This window comes from Mustelus asterias, chromosome 8 (genome assembly GCF_964213995.1).
Source record: "Mustelus asterias chromosome 8, sMusAst1.hap1.1, whole genome shotgun sequence".
NCBI classification, from domain to species: domain Eukaryota; kingdom Metazoa; phylum Chordata; class Chondrichthyes; order Carcharhiniformes; family Triakidae; genus Mustelus; species Mustelus asterias.
Genome location: NC_135808.1, coordinates 103,196,686 through 103,216,687, shown reverse-complemented (window position 1 = coordinate 103,216,687; position 20,002 = coordinate 103,196,686). Strand labels below are relative to the sequence as shown.

General features: G+C 42.7%; 1 protein-coding gene across 2 annotated transcripts in view; it reads right to left on the bottom strand.

Moving 5' to 3' along the window:
• plpp3 (phospholipid phosphatase 3) overlaps positions 1 to 20,002 on the bottom strand; it is a 130,668-nt gene that overhangs the window by 45,005 nt on the left and 65,661 nt on the right. For both annotated transcript variants that reach the window (XM_078218641.1, XM_078218639.1), the window contains exons 3-4: positions 17,893 to 18,173; positions 15,682 to 15,739 (exon numbers count right to left, since the gene is read on the bottom strand). In XM_078218641.1, coding sequence (XP_078074767.1) covers positions 15,682 to 15,739; positions 17,893 to 18,173 — 339 coding nt within the window. The remainder of the gene's footprint in view (positions 1 to 15,681; positions 15,740 to 17,892; positions 18,174 to 20,002) is intronic.

The window sequence follows — 20,002 nt, the reverse complement described above, 5'->3', positions numbered from 1 at the left end:
GAAAACAAGTTGTATACTCTTAACGCTCAGTGAAACGATTTCTTCTGTACTTCTAATTGGATTTCTTGATGATTCTATTATATTTAAGGCTTGTAGTTATGCTTAAGAGGAAACATTCTCCCTGTGTTCATTCTATCAAAGCCTTTCCGAATTTTAAAGACCTCTGCCTTTTTTCAAGAGGGAACACACTCAGCCTGTCAATCCTTTCCTGGTATGCATGCCCATGCATTTCTGATATCATATTTGCAAATCTTCCCTGCACCTTTATCAGTGCTTCTATATCCTTTTTATTGTGAAGAGCAGAACAACATGCAGTCTAACAGGAGCACAACATCCCTACTCTTCAATTCTATCCCTCTAGAAATAAAAGCTAGTGCTGAGTTTGCTTTTTTATTTAGTCATGGGATATGGGTGTTGCTGGCTGGGCCAGCATTTGTTCCCCATCCCTAATTGCCCTTGAACTCAGTGACTTTCTAGGTCATTTTAAAGGGCATTTAAGAGTCAACCATGCTGCCATGGACCTGGTGTCACACGTAGACCAGACCAGGTAAGGATGGCAGATTTCCTTCCCTAAAGGACATCAATGAACCACATGGGCTTTTACAACAATCAACAATGGTTTCATTAGAATTCCAGATTTTTTTATTGAATTCAAATTCCACCATCTGTCATGACAGGGTTCGAACACATGTCCCCAGAATAAGGTCTCTAGATCACTAGTCCCGAGACAATACCACTATGCCATCACCCTTGGCACAACCTTTGGTAATTGTTGTTTTTAAACCGAGATCCCTCTGTTCCTCTACCCCACCTAGCCTTGCACCTGTACTGAACTTCATTTGTCAACTATTTGCCCATCTGCAAGTTTATTAACATCTTCCTGTTTGTTTTGACTATTCCCCCAATTTGGTGATATCTGCATAATTAGAAATGGTGTTTCTGATTCCCAATTTCAAATCATTAATGAAATTGGGAACAGCAGTGGTCCCAGTATTGATCCTTATGGATTTCCCATCATCTGCCAACATCTCTGAATAATTACTCCTAATTCCCATTCCCACTCTCGGCTTTCTGTCTTGAAGCCAGCTTGCAATCCATTATTCCATATGGAATCCCAAATTCCATATTCTCTGACCTTATTCACCAGCCTCTTCATGGGCACCTTATCAAAAGTCTTTTCAAACTCCAGATAAATGGCATCTACTGCATTAACATAGTCTACTCTCTATAGCCTCCTCGAAAAACCAGTAAGGTTGGCCATGCAAGATTTTCACTTTTGTAATCCATGCCAATGATTCATGATTATAATTCTCACTTTTTGATGTTGTTTTATTCTCTGTTTTAGTAAGGATTCCATTGTTTTTCCGACCACTGATGTTAATCTGACTTTTCCCACCACAGAAGTTTAAAGAAAGCATTTTGTGGAGTTTCTACCAAATAATTGCGATGTAATAAAACTATGCACCCCAATCTTTTTAAATTTGTGACTGATTTATGATCTTGTACCAGAATTGTAACATGTGTGATCAAGGAATCAAATGCATGATGTAGGCATTAGCCTGTTTTAATGGCTTTAGCCTATTTCTACCACAGAAGCAGTCTCCATGCAACCTCAGCGAATCATGTCCCATTTGCATTCATACTCCTCGTTAATTGTATTGTTCAGAAAGAAGCATTTTCCTGGGGGTGAATGTAGGATACACATTCTTCCTACATATTTCAATGCTCTCTGGACCAGCACCCCCTCCCCCCCTCCCCACCCATCCTCCATAAAATTGAGCTCACCCAAAAGTATGCTGCACTGTCCTTACACTCAGCCCCTTCACCCATCACCCCCTGCTTTCACCTAGGACAGTAATGCCTCCATTTTAAAATGCTCAGTCTCCTTTTCAAATCTCAGCAACCTTGCCTCCTCCCTACCTTTTCCAGCCCTATGACTTGCCAAGATCTCGACACTCCCCCAATTCTGGTTCTTATGTATCCCTAATTTTAATTACTTCACCATTGGCAACAGTGCCTTCAGCTCCCTGGACTGGAAACTTTGGAATTCCTTCCCTGTACCTCTCCACCCAGCTCTCCTCCTTAAAAACCTACATCTTTGACCAAGCTTTTGGTCAACTATTAATAAATCCATATGCAGATTGGTGTCTGATGTTGTTTGATGATGATCCTGTTTATAAAGTTTTTAAGCTTAATTATTAGTCACAAGTAGGTTTACATTAACACTGCAATGAAGTTGCTGTGAAAATCCCCTAGTCACCACACTCCGGCGCCTGTTCGGGTACACTGAGGGAGAATTTAGCATAGCCAATGCACCTAACCAGCACGTCGTTCGGACTGTGGGAGGAAACCGGAGCACCTGGAGGAAACCCACACAGACACGGGAAGAACGTGCAAACTCCGCACAAACAGTGACCCAAGCCGGGAATCGAACCTGGGTCCCTGGCGCTGTGAGGCAACAGTGCTAATCACTGTGCCTCTGTGCCACCCAATACCCTATGAGGGTGTTGGAACATTTTCCCACGGTAAAGAACAAAGAACAAAGAAAATTACAGCACAGGAACAGGCCCCACGGCCCTCCAAGCCTGCACCGGCCATGCTGCCTGACTTAACTAAAAACCCCTACGCTTCCGGGGACCATATCCCTCTATCCCCATCTCATTCATGTACTTGTCAAGACACCCCTTAAAGGTCACTACCGTATCCGCTTCCACTACCTCCCCCGGCAACGAGTTCCAGGCACCCACCACTCTGTGTAAAAAATCTGCCTCATACATCTCTTTTAAAACTTGCCCCTCGCACCTTAAACCTATGCCCCCTCGTAATTGACTCTTCCACCCTGGAAAAAAGCTTCTGACTATCCATTCTGTCCATACCTCTCATAATCTTGTAGACTTCTATCAGGTCTCCCCTCACCCTCCGTCGCTCGAGTGAGAACAAACCAAGTTTCTCCAACCTCTCCTCATAGCTAAGGCACGTTATAATCACAGGCTGTTGTTAGTAGCCTGTGAGAACAATACTCTAGGCTTTTTACATGATGTCACAAACTTCATTCAAAATGTTCGCTTTTGTCTTGAAGCTCAAGGGCCAATTTCAGCTTTAGGCAGATATTGGGTGAGCTGTGGCTCCAAAGTCAACTCCACACTATAGCTCACTAGTTGTCAAAATATCTTCTCAGGGAAGGCAATTCCAGAGGGACTCTTGAATCCAGCTCCTGCATTTACATGAGGCACCGGTGGCTCAGAATTGTAACTTTGGTCCTACATATACTACAGCACTTCAACCTACACATTGCAAGTGATCACTCACCTCAAATAGATGAGAGCTCTGGTCATCCATCTCAGGATCTTACCTGAGATGATGGTATGTGGTTTATTAGTGTAAGTGGACTAGTAAATAACTTACTGCTATTCTATCACCCTGTTTACAAAAGATAGAAAAAGTTACAATCAGCCCCATGCTGACTCTCACACTTCACTCTATCCTATCTCTTTGGAAGTCTTTTTCAGCTAACTTCAACATTCACATGGATCCTAATCTTTGGATGGGAATGGCTATAATAATAATATGGCTAGAATACCAATGGGCCTCGATGGGCTGAATGGCCTCCTTCGGCACTGTCGGGATTCTTTGATCAAAGTAGTAAACAATCGTCTATACTTGCAAGTGGATCTAGATTCTGGTTGGATATCTCCATTCTGGATCACTTTGATTAGCAGGTTCACTTTCTTGTTTGGATCTTTTGGTTTTCTGCCTCCAACAATTCAAATGTTGTGATGAGGTTTCTAGTTTCCAGTCATTTGGCTCAGCTGCACGTACCACCACCGCCTTTTCTGACAACAGTGTTTTAACAGGCAAACTTCTCATTTAAAGTACATTTTATGCTTATTTCTGTATCTGAGATTGTGATGATTTTGTTAGCAGCTGTTTGAGCTGGAGATGTTGTTTTCGTGCTTTGGCCCATTGACAATTATGTCAGGCACGTTATCCAGCTCCATGCATTTTATGAAAATCAGGCAGGTCCCTAACAACATCTTGAACGTTGCATCAAGTTCTTTTGCAGTCATGGATCTCCCATTGGATAGCGGGTGCGTTTGATGATGGCATGATGACATGGCTTATTTTTCTGAATTCGGATGCTCGTTTCTGTTGCATAAACTTGAAAGTATTGTTTTCATTCTCACCACATGTTTATGACATTTCCTTCTAGACTCGTAATCTGGGAGCTACGAACCTGGCAATTCCGTTCCAGTTCTGACACCACAAAGAGGCTTGTGCCCAATGTGAACAACAACTCACAAAGGAGTGTCTCCAGCAAGTTTCATGTTTTATTGAAAATATCCATTTCCTTCTCCGAGAACATGCTGTTTACACGTTATCCTATCTCTAATCACAATATGGCTTGAATCGACTTTTTACACACTATAAGAAGTTTCATGCTCAAAGCAATTATGCAGCAACACACAGTCACTTGCCTGTAAAAACCAAACACAGAAGGCTGTAAACAGAGCGAAGCAATCACAAAACCAATGGGTGACAGCAATGTTCTGTAGTCCTATCACATCCACTTGACAGTGATAGTGGACAGTGAAGTAAGTGACAGGGAGGCTCCAGGAATGTCCCCAACACAGGGGCAGCACGGTGGCACAATGGTTAGCACTGCTGCCTCACAGCTCCACGGACCTGGAATCAATTCCGGATTCGGATACCTGTCTGTGTGGAGTTTGCAAGTTCTCCTAGTGTCCTGAGTGGGTTTCCTCCGGGTGCTCCGGTTTCCTCCTACAGTCCAAAGATGTGCAGGTTAGGTGGATTGGCCATGCTAAATTACCCCAAGTGTCCCAAGATGTATAGGTTAGATGGAACAGCCATGGTAAAGGTGTGGGGTTACAAGAATAGAGTGGGGGGAGAAGCTCGATCAGAGAGTCAGTGCAGACCTGATGGGCTGAATGGCCTCTTCTGCACCATATGGGTTCTATATAAAAAATAACAATGCCAGAATCCGAGTACAAGGCTGAAGGATTTGCAAACATATTCAGCCAAAAGTACCAATGTCATTCACCATCTGCCATCTTTCACCCCCATCCACTACCATAGATGCCAGTCAAACCAACCTGGTTCATACCACATGACATTAAGCAGCAGTCGAGTGTGCCACTGAAAATGGTGTACCCTGATAACATTCTGGCTGGAGTGTTGAAATTCAACTAGAACTATTCAATCCTGTCCCAACTACTCCCCAGCTAAGTTGTTCTCGTGTCAGTCTGACATTAGCATCGAGCCAACAATGTAGGAAATTGCCCAACTCAATCCCAGTTATAAATAAGGATGAAAAATCTAACCTGGCAAATTTTTCCATGCATCCTCCTCCCTTTCATCTGTGAGATGATGGAAGGAATCATAAATGTTATTCGCATACAAGCTGAGAGCAGTTACCTCTGACATTAAAGCAGCATTCATCCGAGATTGGCACCACGGAGCCCTTGCAAAACTGATCGACAGAATCAGAAGGAAAACCCTCTAATACCTGGAGTCATACCTGATGCAAAGAAAGATGGTTTTGGCTGATGTGGGCCTACAATGCGGTCCCAGGAAATAATTTACAGGAGCTCCTTAAGGAAGCCTTCAAGGCCCGACCCTCTTCAACTACTTCATTAATGACTTACCCTCCATGAAAAGGGCACAGCTTGCTAACAATTCCACAATGTTCAGCTCCATTTACATCTTTTCTGATATGAAGCAGCCCATGCCACCCTACAAGGGAGCCTAGATAACATTCAGACTTGGGCAGACAAGTGGCAGGTAACATTCACAAGTGCTAAACATCAGCAACCAGAAAAGTTCTGTCCACCTCCCTCCAATTTTCAACAGCATTGCCATTGTGATGTCTCACACCATCACCCTGGAGGGGATGAGGGTCACTACAGACTAGAAACTTAAATAGACAACACATATCAACTCATCTACTACAGGAGCATGACAATGTCTATGCTGAGTGGCTTATTAACTCGCGATTCCTCAATGCCTCACCACCTTACAGAGATCAAGCTGGGAGTCCAATGAAATACTTGCCAATCAGCTGGATGAAGAAATTCACTGTTAATCATAACTGAGCAATGTGTTTGATTCAATACACTATCATTCATCTTATTATACATCCCTCCATCAACTGGACACAATGTTTGCAGTGATTGCAATGGATGCACTGTAGCGACCCACCAACGTAACTTCAATACTAATTCCCAGTCTCTCCCAGCATGAGAGATAAGAGCTTCAGTCTAATGGGATATCTATTAGTTACAAGTTTCCCCTCAAAGTGATACCTCATTTTAGATAACATGAATTGGTATTTTTGATTGACCACTACCACTGTTCACAGGTGGTCATGCCAAATATTGACCACTCTCCATGTAGTCTAAGGTCCTTCTTTCATCCTAGATATGTGCTTGGCAGAGGTCAAACTTTCTTCATGGAGGTAGCTGCACATGTTAAAGTGAGATTGAATTTTCACAAGGATGAGAAATATAAGCTGCACACATGATAAGAGGTGGTCTAAACATATTGATGTTCTTTGGAGAGGTACAGTACCCTTTTGGAGAAGTAAGGTCACTTTTTGGATATGGTCCCAGGACATCTTTGGGAGAGGTCCGGTGCCCTTTGGGAGAGGTGAAGTACCCTTTGAGATGATTGAAAGTGGATAAAAATGCGCATAAAAAGTGCATTAACTCATTAGAACTGTCACGCTCTTTGGAATTGTCAAAGAATTTACATAAATATTTGAAAAAACCAGGCAGTGTTTAAAAGGTCAGTGCTTGTCATTTCCTTCTGTCTGTTGACATAAGCCTGAGGACTACCATCACAGGATTAATGCTGTATGGCCGATTTCACAACCTATAATTCTCACAGTGGGGTACCGATCAGTTCACAATATGATTGACAACGCTAAGTAGTCTTTGAAGTGGTTGTTCTCATAAGGGACGAAGGAGTTAAATGCAGTGACTAGTTTTTTTTAAATGAACAAGGGTCCTTTTTAATAGCGAATTCATCAATAGATCCTTAAGAACTTTATTTAATCTCATTACGGGTCCTAATGTTTGCCAATGGGAATACTGGAGGAGTTGGCATCAAGTGTGCAATGGAAAAAGGTGGTGAGTGGGGTTAGGTGCTGGCATGATTTGGCACCAAGTTGGGACTATAAAGGGACATGGGGCAGACAGGGTTACAACTTGTCATAGAGGGTTTAAAAAGCCATCAGTGAGATGGGTGGAGAAGCACAGGTTAACATGGATGGTATGAGGAGCCATGGGGTGGATGGAGGCACATATGTTGGCATAGAGTGTGAGGGGTCCATTGGGTTGGGTAGAGGGGCATATGTTGGTATGGAGGGTTTAAGCACCCATCAGGGGGATGGATAGAGCGGTCTGGCTTAGCATGGAGGGTACAAGGGCCATGGGAGGATGAGTTGGGAGCATGGGTTGGCATTGATGAGGCATGGCCCATTTGTGGAGAGGTGAGAGGGTGTTGACCGCCCCCCTCCCGAATTGCCCCGAATCTAAGCTCCTAACCCGGGAGTGAAAATCCAGGTTTACAACAATAAAGTAGGGTTAAGACTGGTGATTTGTCATTGGCTTGAAACTGGTCAGCCTCTGGAACCTTTATGTAAAATGGATGTTACTTGGGACAATTTCTGTAACATAGCAAGTGTATAAACTTGCGGGATTTGCTGTGTCATCCTAAATCGCTCGACCCAAGTGCACCGAAAAGGTTTGGGTTTTTTTTTGCCATTTTAGAGTTCCAGATAGCCCCAATAAAGGGACACTGTCTGTTTGAAATAATGCTCAAGTTAAAAGTTTCTTAACAGTTTTTTTTTTAAACTCATTCATAGGATTTGGCAGTTGATGACCAGGCTAGCATTTGTGTTACTAACTCGTTAATAATTGGATTCACCTTCATATGACCCACAGACTCAATATTGTTCTTTTTCAACTAATGTAGTGATTTTCTTTTCTAATAAGCAATTAATAATCAACCGTGACACTTTGCAACAGAATGCACAAAGACATTGAATGAAAACATACTGCCAGTCTCTCACAATCAACATTTGTTTCAGGCAAAAACCTCACCCTGACCGAGTCTCCAAAAAGCTCACAGCAGAATGGGGATATGGTTTTCTAACATCCCTTAGCGATACAGCCATGAATGAAATACTGCAGTTTCAGATTTCTAGTCTCTTTACAGGGGAAAGCCTGCCCCTCCCTCTTGCCCCCCCCCCCCCCTCCCCTTCACTCTTAAACAAAGTAAATGTTCTTACTTATGTATGAATTAACAGCAGGCTTGATAAATGAACACGAGGGTCCAGAAGATTTGAAATATTCTCTGTGTTTAGCTGGAATACTGCCCTATAAATTGAGGCTGTTTTAGCATCTGACTCTTTCATCACTGAGAGGCAATTTTCATGTCATGTATTTACGAACAGGGGTCAGATTTCACCCACACATTACTAAAATAAGCCCTTTAAAGAAAATTCTTGGGGTCAACTTAAAAATAAAAGGAAGCAAAGGTGGAGACCTAGAAGTAAAGTCACTTTTCAGCAGTTTGTCAATTTCAAATTTTAAGAAATATTTGAGGGTAACTGTGAGGGAAAGCAACCAAATACACCATAATTAATATCCTACAGGGCTTGAAGTATGGCAAGGCAGCAGGGTATGATAATATCGCACCAGTTTTACACAATGGCCATAAATTCCAACACCATTCGAAAGGAATGGTGGACAGCAAAAGTCATCGCCAAGTCCAGAAAACATCTCATACTCTCAGCTAGCTCCTGTCAGCCCCATACAGAATCCTTGAATGCCTGATCCTTCAGAGCATATCCCCAAACATAGAAGAAGTCCTTAGTGTTGACCAAATTGGTTTCTGTAAGGACCACAGCAAAGGGGAACAGGTACTGGCCCTTATCACTTACATTAAAAAAGCTTTCAGAAAAACATGAAGACAGGCGCTGTGTTCCTCAACCTCACAGGGCCGCCTACAACACCATTTGGCACAGTGGTCTCCTCCTGAAGCTGTCATGGGCCCTCCCCTCACCCCCAGGTGATTAAAAGCATTAGAACACAGTTGAACAATCGAAAGTTCAGAGTTCACCTCGGACAGACAAAAGGCAAACCAATGGACTCCCCCAAGGCTCACTACTGGCTCCAATCCTGTTCAACTTGTACACAAATGATCGTCCAATCTAGAAACAACTTGATTGTCAAACTAGCTGGCTCAACGTGGGGTGCTGCTACCACCACCCTCTGAACCTCAGCACTCGCACCCACATACTCAGTAGCAGTAGCAGAATACTGCACTCCTATTTGATCAAGGTCATCATACATGCAGAATTGAGAACCAGCTGAATGCTATCATGCATATTATTACTGGGACGCTATGTTCAATGCCACTCCCTTGGCTCTCTGCCCTGGCAAACTTCACTCCTCCACATATTCGCCAACTTGCCACAACGCCCTTTAAAAACCCCGATCTCTGTGAAGCGTGGTGTGTTTGACATTGGGGATTTTTTTTGCAACCAAAGACTGGTTGAATCCCTACTGGTTAGCACTGCCAGCGGGAAACACTCCAGTTTTCCCACTGGTGGCAGCACTTAGATTTGTTTTGGGAGAATCAGGCCATTAGATCAAGGTCACATCGGCCTTGTGGATGGATATAAAAGGTCCTGTGATGCTGCTTGAAGGAGAGTAGGGTTTCCTCTTAGTGTCCAGGCTAATCCCTCACAGTCAAATTCGCTAAAGCAATTATGCAATCATTCATTTCATTGTTATTTGTGTAGACTTGGACACAAGTTGTCTTCCTCATTTGCCTACATAGACGGAGAAATACTTTGAGCTATGATAAACTTGTCAAAGGTGTTCCATAATTGCGAATTATTTCTTTCCATACATGGTCACAAAATGGAACTGCTGTCCACGGTCTGTTTCAATTTGTGCAGATTTAGCAGAATATCGAGGGGTCAGGGACAATCTCTGCTCTTAACTCAAAATTTTTCAATGTATAATAAAGCAGGCTAAGTCGAAAGACGTGGACTAGTAAACGTTGCTGCCTATGGGGAGTAAAATTCACCTTTGAAATATTCTGATTAAAATTGCACAACACGTTTGTGGGTCAGAACAGTGCTTGCTGTGCTGCAAAGAACAGGATACGCATGGAAACTGGTCGAGAAATCACAGTAATAGCAGCAATTACTAAAGGCACGTTATAGTGTTGGTCCAGGTTCAAGTGAACAACACGAAAAAGCCATTGAAAGATAAAAACAATGATAAACCTCACAGCACATTAAAGGCTATGAAAACTGCTCATTTCCAGCATTTTCATATCAAAGGAGACTCAGAATTTAGGACAGCATGCTGACTGATATGAGAATGCTTCCATATGGAGGGCAGTGTACACAACTGTGGTAGCTGATGGTATCTCCTGTAAATAGAGAGCAAGGTTCAAACAAATATGCCAGGCCTAATACACAGCAACAGTTGTACATGTGCCAAACCATGTAAAGTATTCACTGGAGACCGGAGCTATTTGGCATCACTAAGTGTAATACAAAGGATCAACACCACTGGGACATTAATTACACAGTAAATTATTTTCAAAACATTTGTGAATCCTTTTCCATGAATATGTAGGTATGATGGGGGACCCAGTCCAAAGCCGTGTTGCGGTTCTGAAGTGCCAGGCTTCCAGAACATAAGAGAAAGTTTTTATTGAATTAATGCCGCTCACTGGTTCTACTGTTGCAGCCTTTGGTGTTTAGGGTTTAGATATTACAGAACACAATTTAAAAATGAGCATGTTAGAAGCAAGAAAAGCTGCTATTTACACAATTGTTTGTGGCTAAGTTACGAGGCAAAACCACCAAAGTGATCAGTACCAAAGGATGGAGGGGGGTAATTGTCAACTAAAATGGAGTGTGCAACACATTTATCGAAGCCACTATATAGTATGTGATTTGTTAATCATTTACTAAAGGTAAATTGTGTTGAATGGCTCCAATTTTATCATTTTATTAGACAAGGTATCCATGTAATCAACTGTATGGTGATCATTTGAGAAGAATCAAAGATTTGGGGCGGGATTTTCCAGCTGCGCTCCCCCCAAAGTCGGAAAATCCAGCTTGAGGTCAATGGACATTTGCGTGATCCATGCCCCACCCGCTACAATTCCCATGACGGGCAGGACGGGAAAATTCCCCCCTCAATCTCCATTGCATTTTGAAAATGGAAGTTATGCAGAAGATGTACAGAGCTCAGGTACCTCATCTGGAGCACTCTGTTCAGTTCTGGGCACTGTCATTATCAGCTTGCCCTTCCAATAACTCTGCGGGCAAATGATTTTAAAACCTAGCTGTGCCTGATCAAATAAGGGGCACATCACAAGATGTCCACTGGCCCAGTATAAAATACAACATTTCTTCAGTTCTTGGATCTGAGTAACATTTAGGTCAAGGGGACCTTTTTAAATTATAATTTTATATACTGGGAATTTAACAGATTTGAAACCAAAGCAAATCCCTGCGGAAGTAATTTAACTCCCAGTTTGGTATTCTGTACCTATCTATAACTACTTCTTTGTACATTTGCTGAGGAACTCTTGCCCTTGTTCTGAAGCCTGTCAGTTGAGTGCTGGATGTCATTCAGTATTTTGCTCTCAATGCAACTTGGGTTCTCACTATGCCCTGCTATTATTAATATCAGGGGCATAATAGAATATCCACAGACAAAGAGCATTATGTTCGGAATTAGTTGCAAAAGCCCTTTGTAATGTTTAGGATTTGCAAGAACAATTGACCACTTTACTATTACGGCCTTGGAAGAATGCTTCTATTGCTTAAAATCTCTATGCTACTATCCATTAAAATGTATTATAAAGAGAAAAGGCATATGAATTATTGCAATACCATTGCTCTGAACTGGTAGGAGTCTGACCCCAATTTGAGAAGCTTCATAAATCAAGCCATGTGAAGCCTAGTGTCTGGCCAGCATCAGTAAACCTAATCTGGTGGTAGGGTCAAACTTTTATTCTGCATTCCAGTGATCTTTAACCTCACATCATATAGCAAAAGCCAGTTAAGCTTACAACTGTATATTGCTAAATCTATTCCACAATTTTTGCTCTTAAGGGAGTGTTACTGCAGAAGGATCTTTTTGTAAATAAAAGAACAAAAACATTCATTCAGAAGATTCAAGTGACAAAGAATGCTACACAGAAATTTTGTTTTACTTTGGACATTAAACATTTAGGTAAAGAAGCTTTATTTCCAAACAATGACTCCCTGCATAAATGTATATTTATATATGTGTGTGTGTCTATATAATATATTATACACATAGAACATAGAACATAGAACATTACAGCGCAGAACAGGCCCTTCGGCCCACGATGTTGCACCGACCAGTTAAAAAAAAACTGTGACCCTCCAACCTAAACCAATTTCTTTTCGTCCATGAACCTATCAACGGATCTCTTAAACGCCCCCAAACTAGGCGCATTTACTACTGATGCTGGCAGGGCATTCCAATCCCTCACCACCCTCTGGGTAAAGAACCTACCCCTGACATCGGTTCTATAACTACCCCCCCTCAATTTAAAGCCATGCCCCCTCGTGCTGGATTTCTCCAATACACATTATAGATATATAAAAAACATGCACGTCTGTCCATGCACAATTCTAATAAATAATTTGCATTTGGCATCTGCCATTCCATTCTAAGTTGCAGATTCAGAACAATGAAATGCAAATGGTATATGATGCATGAACATTTGTGCTATTTATTCCTGCAGTGGTTTATACTGGGGTTCAGGGAAACAGTGCGTGAATTATAGTTATTAGTGCCTGCATGCTGAGGCGGATTACGAGTCTATAAACTGCAGAACTAACCGTAAGCTTATGGACATCAGTATATACACAGCAATGGCATAAGACAAACAAGCCAACTGAATTTAAAACCAGTTCACTCACTTCAGTAAGCCGTGATTCATGCTTACGAGAGATTGGGTTTGTCAATTATCTGCGCTAAACTCGAAATAAAACTGGGATTTGCATACTATTTGTAACGTAAGGAACAAAGAACACAGCTAATGTAACGTGAAAAGAATTGTAGGGCCATTGTTATCTAAATTCAGTGCTTGAATGTTTAGTCTCATTTCTTATGCAGTGGATTAAAGCTCTGATTCCACAGGTGTATGGGATCATAAACATGATTCAGAAAGTGGCAGTACTCAAATCAATTCTTTTGGCTTACAACACAAAGACGGATCTGAACAAGTACACTGGTGGCAGTATGGAATGTAAAATGCATTGAGAACCAGTGAAGCTCAAAGACCACTCATAGAAACAAAACCTATTAAGACAGATCGGGTCTGTCATCCTGCAGAAGGAACTCAAGAATGACTCAAAGTGTCCAGCTATAAAGTTTTGAATGCACGTGAAGGTTTTAGTTACATTCATTGTTTCCCAAGCTTCCAAATTCTTGGGGATAAATTTGCTTTTGATGGTTATGAGAAAATTGAGAGTCCAGAAACCTCAGTGGTTTCTCCAGGTTCCTTTATGGTTTGTTTCCCACACAGTAATAAAGTTAATGTTTTTTTGTCCTTTGTAGCTCAGACTGTGTTTACCCTAGAACCCCCCACACTGGATCTCTCTGTGACCTGTGCAGTCAATCCTTCGTTTCTATGGTATCTGGTTATTATGCCATGTACTGCTGGTTAATGTGCACAAAGAAATCTCCCTATGACTCCGATGTATTATCCACAACACTTAAAAGTCTGAAAAAAAAAATGGCGTAGCACAATTTGTTAAAGTAACAAGGTGTGAAGTGTCACTTTTGTTCGCTAGCTGATACAAGTACAGGACATCCAGGAGTGCCCAGTACTGGAGACACCAGTGCTAAATCGGTATTGGCCAATCGCAGCAAACATTAAACATGCATATTTTAGCAGAGCAAAACATGAAACAAAGGCACATGACCAGGAATTTGCACAGCAGGAGACAAAATGAGGCATTGTGCTCCTCTTGAATGGCTGTCTGTTACTAAATCCATCCAGGAAAAAAGTTCTAATGGAATTAGACCAGGGCTACTTTGAGGAATGTTGAATGTTACATTGTGATTCGCAGATGGGAAAAACTAGCTTCAGTCCTGCCGGACGTTCCTCTCCTGACTGCTCTCGAAGACAAGCAGTAGAAACAGGGGTGGAAAAGTAGGCGTGTATCTTCCAGTCTCATCACAAACTGGAAGTACGATCCAAAATGTGCATCAAGATCCCACAGAGGTCTTGACCCACTGACATCCGAGGGAACTATCTGAGAAATCTGAACTTATGACTGGGACCCTCTGCAAAAGTCTCTGATTCGCCCTTTGGACAGTTCCACCATACTTACCTGAATAGTTACCCAGGAAATGTTAAACAGAAATGTTAGACAGAAGAAGTTTGATCTAACTCTTGGATAATTATAGAACTGATCTCAGCCAATCATTCACACTGGCCCCTCGATGTCCCCCACAAGTCTCTGACTAGCCTCCCCAAAACCCTGACCCAACTACCCCTCCCGAACCAACCAGGCTACCCCTCCCAACCACACTAACCCCTGAACACCCGACTGACTATCCCTCTCCGACCATTCCCCAACCAACCTGACTACCCCATCCCCAACCCGACTTAACCCCGACCAGACCTGACTAACCCACCCTCCTCACACGCCTCGCCCACCCTCCCATCCTATCCATTCAGTCACTCTGCTATTCACGAACATTCACAGTGGATATTTAAATTTAACTAATGACAGCCACTCTGCTGCCCCACCCACCCACCCACCACCCCCACCCACCCTTCCCTCTGGCTATTTTGTAGCAAAGGGAATTCGCTGATGGATTATACACTCTGCATTTCTGGAAAAGCTAGGCTTAGAAGACCCAGCCAGAACTGAAAGCTGCATCCGGGCACAGAAAATTACACACGGAGTGACAATCCAACAGTGATCATGCTGCTTCATGGAAGTTCCAGGCTATCAAGTACACAAATGTCAGGCTCATCAAAGTCTGGTGAATGTCCACATTCTGGTGGAACAATCAAAACCCCAGCAGGCACTCACACGCAAGCCCAGGAATAGGTGCCATAAAGATAAGATGGTCACTAATCAATCCACTAATGAATTGAAGATAAACTTCTTCACTCAGAAGAGTAGCTACAACATGGAACTCACTACCTCAGGCAAACAGATTAGAAGTATTTAAGGTGAAGCTTGCTAAACACTTGCGGGTGAAAGGAATAAATATATTCATGGGAGAAAATGAAGAAGGTGAGAGGAGTTGTGTGTGGAGCATAACTGGCATGGACCAGTTGGGCCAAAAGGCCTGTTTCTGTGCTGTAAACACTTCTGTTATGTTCTGTAATGCATACTAGCATCATTGGCATGGCCTGGAATCTGTCACAGTGATCATCTACAATCCCCAGCCATCCAGTGAAGCTTACTAATGATCTCAGTGTAACATACCGTCGACACTGTGCACATATCATAGCCAAGGAACAGCTACGATTTGAAAGAATTACACCTTCAACAAAATGGCGACCCAAAGAAATTCAAATCTCTGGGTGCAGACTACAGAAAGACAAATGGACCATGAAGTTACTTACCGCTAAATACAACATGGTGTACAATGAGAAGGAAGCATGTCCCGAAAAGAATGACTTCCTGGAAAATAAACCAAAATAATCAGCCACTTTTACAGCAATTTGAGGTAACCCAAGCACGTTTATCTTGCCAAATTCCCACCCACCCAAAGTGCAAATTACACAGAGGTAAACCCATTCTGGAAAAGGCCAATCCAATAAGATTAATTACATACTATGCATAATGGAAGAAATGCATAAACTCCTACTCTCCATATATTTGCATACATAAAAGCAATCCTTTTGTGAAGTGCTTTGAGATGTTTAGACATAAAACACGATCAGAGTGCTTGCTCTGGTGTAATTTATATTCAATGTTTTAGTGTACTGCGCAGAGCTAAGAGAAGAAACTGAAAATAAATCCAGTTTGGATAAACAATGGGTACAGCTGTGAAATATGTGAGCACTCCACGGAAAACCTGCCCAGATTTCTAACAGATCCTATTTTGATTGGGTTGACATTAGGTTGGCATAGCAGCTAGAAGGGACCATTAGGATGAGTGGGATTATAGGTTGGCAAACGTTGGCATTAAGCTCTCGGAGGCTACCAGGGGCCTTGGGGTTGAGTGGTGGAGTTATGTGTTGGCGTAAGTTGGCACAGGGCTATAAATAGTCATGGGGTGGGTAGAGAGGATAGATTGACATAGTGGGCATGAGGGTGGGTTGAGGCATGCATTGGCATAGATGGGTCATGGAGAGTGAGTGAGTAGAGTGAGGGGTTGTGAGGGATGAGGGATAAAGGGCCTAACTTCTTTAATTGCAACTGGACAAATTCTAAGAGCATTGAGGCAGACATTTTAAATGTCCTGCAGCTGCCTCCACACTGTTCGGCGGGGCGGGGGGGGGGGGGGGGGCCTTCCTGCCGTGCCACCGAATGAAGACCGTAGGTGGGCAATTAATGCCACCACCTTATCCCATCACCGCTGGTATTAAGCCACAAGGACTCAAAGGCTAATCCCTGTCGGGATTGCTCACGGTTCCCAGGGGATTGGGGGGGGGGGGGTGGGGGGGGGGGATTTTCCCTTGTTTAAAGTCACTACATGCCTGATCTTGGAACCCCACATCAGGAAGAGCCACTTCTTGCCATTGAATCCCCCTCCACAACTCCCCTTCTGCCATCACTCAGTCTGGCCTGGGTCCAGTGAGGATCCTAGGCCTCGGGCAGTTGTCACGGCAGCAAAAGCCACCACCTCCCCAGTGGTGTTGCTGTTCAATACAGCTTTCAGCCTCTGACTGGCTAGCAGCTCTCGCCAGCTGCAATTTCTATACCGGGGTCCTTATCATGGTGGAAGGCCCACTGCTGGCCTGTAAAGTGCCTGAGAGGAATAGGAAGCAGAAGGCCTTCGCGGAAAACGGGCTCTTGCCAGCTTTCTGCAGAAGGCCGAGATGCCCATGAGGGCCGAGATCCCCGTGAGGGCCGAGATCCCGTCACCATCACAAGTTTTTGCCAGGCATGCAGAGGAGGCCAGAGGCAGTGGAATAATGTGGGTGGCTTTGATAAACAGGAAAAAAATGTGACATCAATCACGAACAGCTGCAACTTTCATTCAATTTAGGCGTAAAACATTCAACTAAAAGTACAAGTTTCACTGTGATGTGGGAATAACAGAATCACTGTGAATTATAGTCAGCTGACATTCCTGCCTCTTGTAAACAACACAGTCCATAAAACTGTACAGTGTTCCTAAATTTTATGTGAAATTGTGTCATAAAATCTAAAAGAATTGTGTGTAATGAACGTGAAAGATAGGCTGCTATTGTGACAGTCCACTTTACTCGTCACCTAAGTTTCCTTTGCCCTGACTTTAGTGAACACCTTGGGGCATGATGTAAAAAGGACACCTGCTTCAATATTAACCATTTTGCATCGTCTCCAAAGAACAGCTTTACTTTCATCTCTTCTTGGAGTGGGTATGTGGGGGCAGGAAAAGGCAGTGTAACTGTAGCCATACTTAAATCGCACTATAGAAAACTACTGTGGATACTGGGAAATTGAAATAAAGAGAGAAAGCCCTGCAAACACTCGGGAGGTCTGGCAGCATCTATGAAGAATGAGTTAGTTGGTGTTTTAGATCAATGACCTTCCATCAGCCAAAAAAAAAAGCCATTGACCTAAAACATTAACCATATGGAAGTAACGTTCCATTTCATTCCTTATTAAGTAACAATTCCTACCTTGCTTCCTGAACTTTACTTTCATTGCCTCTGCATTCAAAATCCACAATGTAACCAAGGGAACAGTTGATTGTTGAAACGTTTGGATTGCAGACATCTAGAAAGTGTGGCCTTAAACGACCGACGGACACTTTTGCAATGTCAGTGAAGGACTGGCTAATGGCACAGCCAAAGATGAAGCATCCAACTTGTTTATACAAAGCAGCTACATATGGGTTGCGGATAAAGGATTTGGAACGCTCCTTCATGTAATGGATCCGGTAGCACTCTCCTGATATTATCTGTTAACAAAAACACATAAAATTATTGCTGAGGTCATATCGTGTTTCCTGCATATAAACAATGCCTTGTGGAACTGAGATAGCTCGCATTATAATTAGCAACATCATGGCTGATAACTTGTTTGTAAAGAGAGAAGATCGGGGGGAGAGGCTATTTATTACTCCATCAGGACAACTATTTCTCACCATCATAGAAAACAAGTCTGAAAGGAGAATTAGAATTAAGTGGGGCAGCTTGTCAAATTTGCCAATGGCGTTAGCATTTGAGCCAAGACACTAACAGAAAAATGTAATTGTACTTTTTGATTTCAGACTCAGGATATTGCAGAATTTCTCAATATAAGTTCTCACAAGCTGCTATGTACATATCTAAATATGAAGGGTGCCTGCGTGCATGGAATGATTGAAAATAAAGTAAAGCTAAATGGGAGGCATGATTAGTAATGGCACAGTAATGTGTCACCACAGGGCATTTAAGGCATGGCAGTCAAGTCTGCCAGTCTGGGGTGGCACGGTGGTTAGCACTGCTCCCTCAAAGCACTAGGGACCCAGGTTCGATTCCTGGCTTGGGTCACTGTCTGTGCAGAGTCTGCACATTCTCCCCATGTCTGCGTGGGTTTCCTCGGGTGCTCCGGTTTTCTCCCACAGTCCAAAAGACATGCTGGTTAGGTGCATTGGCCATGCTGGAGTCTGCGTCAGTGTGCTGAACAGGCACCGGAGTGTGGCGACTATGGGATTTTCACAGGAATTTTATTGCAGTGTTAATGTAAGCCTATTTGTAACACTATTAAATAAATAAAAATAAATTTCTCTGTCCAAGAATAACAAATCTGCATTATTTGCCAAAATTTACAAATTACTAACACAAGCATGGCCTTGCATGCCATTTGGACATGCATAATTCCTTAAAATTCAATTCTGTCCGCAAAAGGCAAAAAAGAACAGTCATGATACCCAATAAAGACCCTTTAACATTTCTCAAGCAACAGAGAAGTCACTAAAGTAATGCGTAATGTTAAAAGTTCTTTCGTCCATTCATGGACTGGGCAGTTTCCGTGAGAAATGCATCGATAACAAATTTTCATAAAGTTTGTTTTGACAGACCAGGCCCTGGAGGCATTGATTGTTGCCGTAATCAAGTGATGTGATGGGAATTTGGTAGGCTAGACAACTCCAACAATGCAAAGGAACATAATCTTGACCACAGTTTTTTAAAAGCTATCAACAAACACAAGACTAGCATCTTACTATTACGTAGCAGCACAGGGCATTCTTGCACATGAAGAAAAGCAGGAGTTGTAAAAACATTTTCAAATACAATACGTGGTACAACACAAACACAAAGGATGCAACAAATAAGATAGCTAAAGCAAAATTGGAAAGCAATGTAAATTATGCATGTTTTTATGGCAAAGAGAATAGACTGTAGAAAGCAATTTCCATGGATCAAATAACTTCTTCTGAAATTAACTTTTTTTTAACATTTGTGGGGCATGAGCGTCGCTGGCCAGCCAGCATTTATAGCCCATCCCCTAGTTGCCCTTGAGAAGGTGGTGGTGAGCTGCCTTCTTGAATCGCTGCAGCCAAGGGGTGTGGGTTGAGCTACAATGCCATTAGGGAGGGAATTCCAGGATTTTGACCCAGCAACGGAGAAGGAAGGGCAATATATTTCCAAGTCAGGACGGTGAGTGGCTTGGAGAGGAACTTGCAGGTGGTGGTGTTCCCATGTATCTGCTACCGTTGTCCTTCTAGATGGAAGTGATCGTGGTTTTGGAATGTGCTGTCTAAGGATCTTTGGTAAATTGTGCTGTACTGTTCTACGTTCTATG